This window comes from Carassius auratus, unplaced genomic scaffold (genome assembly GCF_003368295.1).
Source record: "Carassius auratus strain Wakin unplaced genomic scaffold, ASM336829v1 scaf_tig00214400, whole genome shotgun sequence".
Taxonomy (NCBI): Eukaryota; Metazoa; Chordata; class Actinopteri; order Cypriniformes; family Cyprinidae; genus Carassius; species Carassius auratus.
Genome location: NW_020527643.1, coordinates 676,774 through 682,896, shown reverse-complemented (window position 1 = coordinate 682,896; position 6,123 = coordinate 676,774). Strand labels below are relative to the sequence as shown.

General features: G+C 34.7%; 1 protein-coding gene across 2 annotated transcripts in view; it reads left to right on the top strand.

Annotated features, from left to right (window-relative positions):
- Nucleotides 1–562: 562 nt before the first annotated feature.
- The window catches only part of LOC113091948 (CUB and sushi domain-containing protein 1), a 546,185-nt gene continuing 540,624 nt past the window's right edge, over nucleotides 563–6,123 (top strand). For both annotated transcript variants that reach the window (XM_026257629.1, XM_026257628.1), the window contains exon 1: nucleotides 563–901. In XM_026257629.1, the coding sequence (XP_026113414.1) occupies nucleotides 844–901 (58 nt within the window). In that variant the 5' untranslated portion in view covers nucleotides 563–843. The remainder of the gene's footprint in view (nucleotides 902–6,123) is intronic.

Below are 6,123 nucleotides of genomic sequence, written 5' to 3'. Positions count from 1 at the left end.
TTACATGCTCATTTGATTCGTGAGTTCCGTTGGAAATGGTAAATTACCTATCACAAATCTCTTAAATATTTTCTTTAAACACCTTTGGATATCAAGAACCTTTCTGTTTCCTCCATTTGGATTATTATTGGACAAGTGTTCAAGTTTTGAATCGATTAATGAATGAATTAATTAATTAATGAATGAATTAATGTGTTTTACAAGTTTTTAAATTCTAAAATAATTTATTTACATTATTACTGGATTTTCGTAATTTGTCATCATAAAGCCGCACATAGAATGCTTTCTAAAAGAATGTTTTATATTAAACTTGTTAGATTCAAGAAAATTTGATTTCGATAGGATTAGACCCAAATGTGAGCGAAATTCTATTAGTAATCCAATACTGCATTTATTTATTTCTTTATTATTATTATATATTGTGGCGGAGGTTGGAGGCTTTTTCCCGGATCGTTCCTGTTAAATTACATGGCACCCTTAAAATCGACTTTATGAGTTGATGTTTTCATGTGGACCCATAAGAGTCTGCACACTGTAGATCTCCATCCATATTCCCCTGTATCTCACATGATGGTTGAGTCCAGCGCCTTCCTCTAGATGCGGACTGCCTCATCACTCCATTCTGTCTCCACGATTTGGACCGAGGGAATCACTTTTGGTTTCAACACCACCGTGTCTCGTCTCTGCAGTGGCTATTCTCGGTGATATGAGAGCAAACATAGACGATTCCGTGTGCCATAGGCGTCAGATGTTCTTGCCAAAGCTGGATCTCTATGCATTACTGTGATCGGAGAAAATAAAACGCAAGACACCGTGGCGCTGCGTGGAATTACAGCGGACACGATGGGCACATTGAAGCAGATCCTGCTGCTTTTCGCAGGTTTTGTTACCGCAGCTCAAGGTAAGTTGAAATACTATTTTATAAGCAAGGTGTCATTGTCATTAATCCCCTATAGGAATACGACTTTTTTGGGGAATGACTACAAAAGTCCTTTAGACCTTGAATATAGATGGACGTTGACTTTGCGTTTGATGAAGCCACATCAAAACTTGCATATGGCACGCACAAAAAAAGTGTTTAAGTTATGGCACACACACACACACACACACACACACACACACACACACACACACACACACATATCTATCTGTCTGTCTGTCTGTCTATCTATCTATCTATCTATCCATATTGATTAAATGTGAGACATATTACCCAGCAAGATGATTTCGGTGAAATTACGAGGACACTGAATTTTTGAATTTTGATTGATTATATATATATATATTATTTTTTATTATTATTTATTTATTTATTTTTTCTTTCATTTGTCACAATGGCTGTTAGACTTAGTAGGGTAGGAGGAAAACGCGAATCATTATTTCTCTTAAAATTACATTATGATTTATCTAATCAAAATACACACCTCGAAGGATGTTTTACATCACAACAACTTTTTTTGGATCACAGTCAGCTGTGTTGCATAAAGAAAGGCCTATGGTTCATCTGTAGTCATATGGCTATTCCTAGCCGTCTATGGTCTTTCACCGGTTTCCATAGAGGCTCTCTACATGTTTGCTATAATCTGTCTGTAGACTAATTTAAAATATAGTTTAGGGAGCCACAATTTAATATTCAAATGTGAGAACCTAAGACAACTAAATTTATAGGAGTCTGATGATTACGTTATGACATTTTTAACTTTAAGGGCTATATGGAGATTTATACATTCAGGTCATTAAATACACTAAACACTTTATTAGATCTACCCAACCCCTCTTTAAAGTACAGACAGGTACATTTCTCATAGACATCCTGGTGTTGTAGCTACAACTATCTTAAGTTCCAAACTGTTTGTAATGCTTCTGATGGATATATAAAAAAGATTTGAACTCAACTAACCATTATTTTTGTTAACTTTCATGCAGTGTTTCGTGCATTTCACCTACGTTCCAACTAGGACCTCTAGATGGCCGCTGCACGCGCTATTCTACGGGTTACAGTGTAACAAGTGTTGCTAATATAACGTTAAAAGTGTCCTTTAAATTTGACAAGCTATGACAAATTATATTTAAACATCTATTAATTAGCACGTTTTGTTTTTCTTTTGACATCTCATAAAGTGTTTGGTCCCAGAAAAAGTGATGCGTGATATCAGACTTAACAAGCAAATGCCTCCTCTCTCCAGCAGCAGCTGTCACTCACATGAGATCGCATCAATAGAAAAATGTATTTGCAGATTACATATTAACACATTATATATAGACCTGCAGTTTAATATACACAGATCCTAGCACATAGCATGAAATTCAATAATACAGGAAAATGCAGTCTCTTGGCATGCTCACCTCCATTACCTCACTGCTGATGTAGGCCTACTTGTGTAAATGAGCACCTTTACCCCGACAGTCTCCTCTTTCTGTCTGTAAACTTCAATACAAAGGTTACTTTCTGTATTCCCATTTTGTTCAACGTTTTAGAGGACACGCTTTTTTAGAAGAATTAGTGATGCTGCAGGCACTTCCACTGCTTCCCAAGCCTGTGAATGAATCATTAGTTTTGTCACAGCTGTGCCATCAAAGTTAATGACAATGACTGCTGCTATTCCTTGTTCAAAGGCATGTGGGGAGTTTTCAGGGACAGGAATTAATTAATCTAGTTTTATCAGCCATAATGTGCAAAATAGTAGAAAGCATGGAAAGTTTATTTGTTGCTCAAAATACATCAGCTTTTGGAGTAGCCCCCTCCATTCCAAAAATGGAGTTAGCCTGCTCATAGTCTGGAAAATTGGTCAAGTAAGCAAGCCAACAGATAAGTAAATGAATAGATAGTTAGACTTTTTTTTTCTGGATAAGCATATTGTCCCACAGATTGTTGTGAGACTATGGTGTATGGACTTTGGATATACTGTATCTAGGGAGGTCCAGTGCATGCTTCCCTGTAAGAAAATGTTAAGTTAAATGCAACAATCTGGTGTAGTTTGAGAGCTTAAATAAGAAGAAGAAAAATAAGAAGATGAAAAGCAATTTGAACAATAATATTGACAAGAAGAACAACAACAATGATAGCAATAATCATTGTTTAGATGTAGCTCATCTTCTAAAAAGACATGCCATGTCAGAAGTTAAATGCATTAGTAACTTAAATATCCTGTATTTACTGCATTTAATTTATTTAATTTTCCTTTAAAAATATATTTACATGGTCACATTGTAAAGTGTGCAGTTATTAAACGTTATTAACATTTTCACCTCTTCATTATTACCTTATCGGATCTTTGAATCATTAATGGTTTAATGAATCTTGCTGACTGACACTCCCCAAGAGTTTTGTATTTCTGAAAATGTAATCTTTTTTTTTTTTTTTTTACATGCCACAGAGTTTTAAAAATTTGGCATAAGCATCTGAAAAACAGTCTGCTCAACAGTCAAAGTTGTCTGTTTAATACCTGATGTTTTCAGAAACAAGCCTTTGTCTTTTTCATCACCACTAGACTAGAATTTGATGTTATAATGTGAGTGAATTTAAAAATAGGTAAGGGCTATTGACAGTACGTCATGGGCGTAAGTACCCAAAGTTGCTACACACCAATAACAGATTACAAGTACATAATATGTCTGTTGTTATATTCTAAACTCTATTGAGATGTGTCATAAATATGCAGTATTTTGATATAAATAACACTCCATTTTAAAAAGCTGTCACTGTGCAAATTTCTGATGGGGATATGCACATTATTTTGCATTGTTGAATGCAATTTCTATTGTCACCTATGTCATGCATTTAAATATATTTGTGATTAGGCATTTGTAACAATGAAGTTGCAGTTTAGAAAATTAAAAGTATATATTAACTTAATGTAATATACCATTGCAGTTTAAATGTAAAATTACTTTAATGTACTTTGCATATGCTTTAGAATGTTAATCTAACCTTTTACATTTTTCAAGTGCAAAGAGTTCTGAAATAAAATTATTTGTTGTCAACTATAAGATTTGTTGAAACTCTCCAGCCTCAGCTCTCACATTCAAATGTTCATTAGACATTCAAGGTCTTGAGAGAACAGTGACTGTGCCGGGGTTTTGTTATTAAAACAAGCCCTTGTTGACTCAAGCACAATAATTGAACTGAAATGTCACTTAGGTGATTAATATGTATATGCACTGGCTAATACATGCAATTTTCTTGCTCATTGTTTATTTATTTATTTGTTTATTTTAGTGATTGCTTTGCTGTGTTTGTTTTTCTTTAGCCATACTTTTCTTTGAAAGGTGTCATGTCACCATTTAAAAGCTTTTGCAACTCATTTTATTTCAGTAATATATATTTCTGAGTGAAACTGGAGTTAATGAGAATAAGTAAGCAAAACTTGATTTTATCCACTGGAATGTGATTGGATCTTGAATAGTAGGCATACCAGAATGGAGGCAGGGGCAACAAGAAATTAGAGTCACTTGTAATTTTTATGTTGATGTTAAAACATAGCTTTGGTACAGATATACAGTGGTAAAATGCAGATCCATCAATGATGAATAAAAGTACTTCAATACATGGCGTATAGCGGAACACTTCAGTTTTGGCTTGGAAAAAATGGGTATGTCAAATAATTAAAATGCAACTAATGTCTATGCACACCACATCTTTTAAATGGTGTTGATTAGGCAAGCAGATGCAAAGTCTGGAGCCAAGAAACATCCATAATTCAGTGGACAGCTGGCTCGGTGTGGCACTGCAACCTTTTATTTAAAGTTTTTGACAGCTCTTAAACTTCCCAGTTCTTGTCTGCATGGCTCGTTTTGTGCACAAATGCTGTATGTCTACCCATTCAGGTTGCTTGGTTTCTAGATGTGATGACCCATTTAGGTTATTCAAGTTCATCTTTCTCATACAACATGCATATAATGCATATTTGATCTATTAATGTGATTTTAAGGTTATGGAGCTCAAGAACAGAGAGGGAGATCGACTAAATTCAGTTCTTGTATTGCCTTATTTAGTATTTTATATTATTGCAGATCAATTAAGGATAAATAAACAGATTTGCTGGAACAAATAATACTTACTACAACTTTTAGTGCTTGGTTAACAATACTATTTTAACACATATTGTCCAACACTATTTTGTTATGCCCCCCCCCACCCCCATCCTTTGATTAGTCCATATTCATGCACATTCATGTCGTTTTTTATGTTGCCACTAATTAAATATTTGCACTGTGGCTCCACAGGAAGTGTAACTTTATAATGATGTCCTTTGAATACCGTAGGGTAATTGATTTTTTTTTTTTTTTAATAATTTTTTCAGTTTATTATTTTGAAAACGATGGAAGTCAGATATAAATTATATATCATCATGCAAAGCAGCAGCATATGTAACACTTTGTTAAAGAGTAGTAACAAAGAATAATAAAATAAATAAATACCGTTTTATGGAAAAATTTAAAATTAGATAAAATATATGATATAAAATAACTGCTGTCTTTTTGTGTTTTACATTTACACTATATTGTTCACTCTGTGAGTGATTAATTTAGTCCTCTGGAACTGCAATGTTAACCTCTGTCTTGTAGTAGTGCTATTGAGATTATATATCAACTGAAGGGCCGGTAGATTTTGGATTGAGGACAGGTGGTAAAACAACTCTTGGATCAATGTGGCTTCAGCTGCTGTGGGAGCAAAGAAACTTGTGATATTTCATGTTGATTTAGGGCATTTCGGAGAGTGTCTGTTTGTTGTCAAAGGGGAGGAGGCGGCAGAAATAATGTACACTGTAGCAACTAACAAGTAGGACTTGGTAGAAGGAAACGACTCCTTTCACCTCATACAGTGAAACAACTCAGCTGGTTCAGACATGTTGCTATGTTTTTTCTCTTGACAGATGAGAAGCACTATCTTACAGCAGGAGAAAGGCCATTAACTTAGAGCTGAAGCAGGCAGACTGGCTTTCATTTCAGTCTCTAGAATGATGAGCAAAAAAATCACTAAGCTTGACATTACCATACCATACAGAGATGAATTCAAAATACAGCTGTTTTATTTCAGCACAAATCCTGCGTTGTTTTAACCACCCACAACAACCCAGCAGAACCAGGCACTATATGCAATGGTCTAGCTCTTTGTTAGAT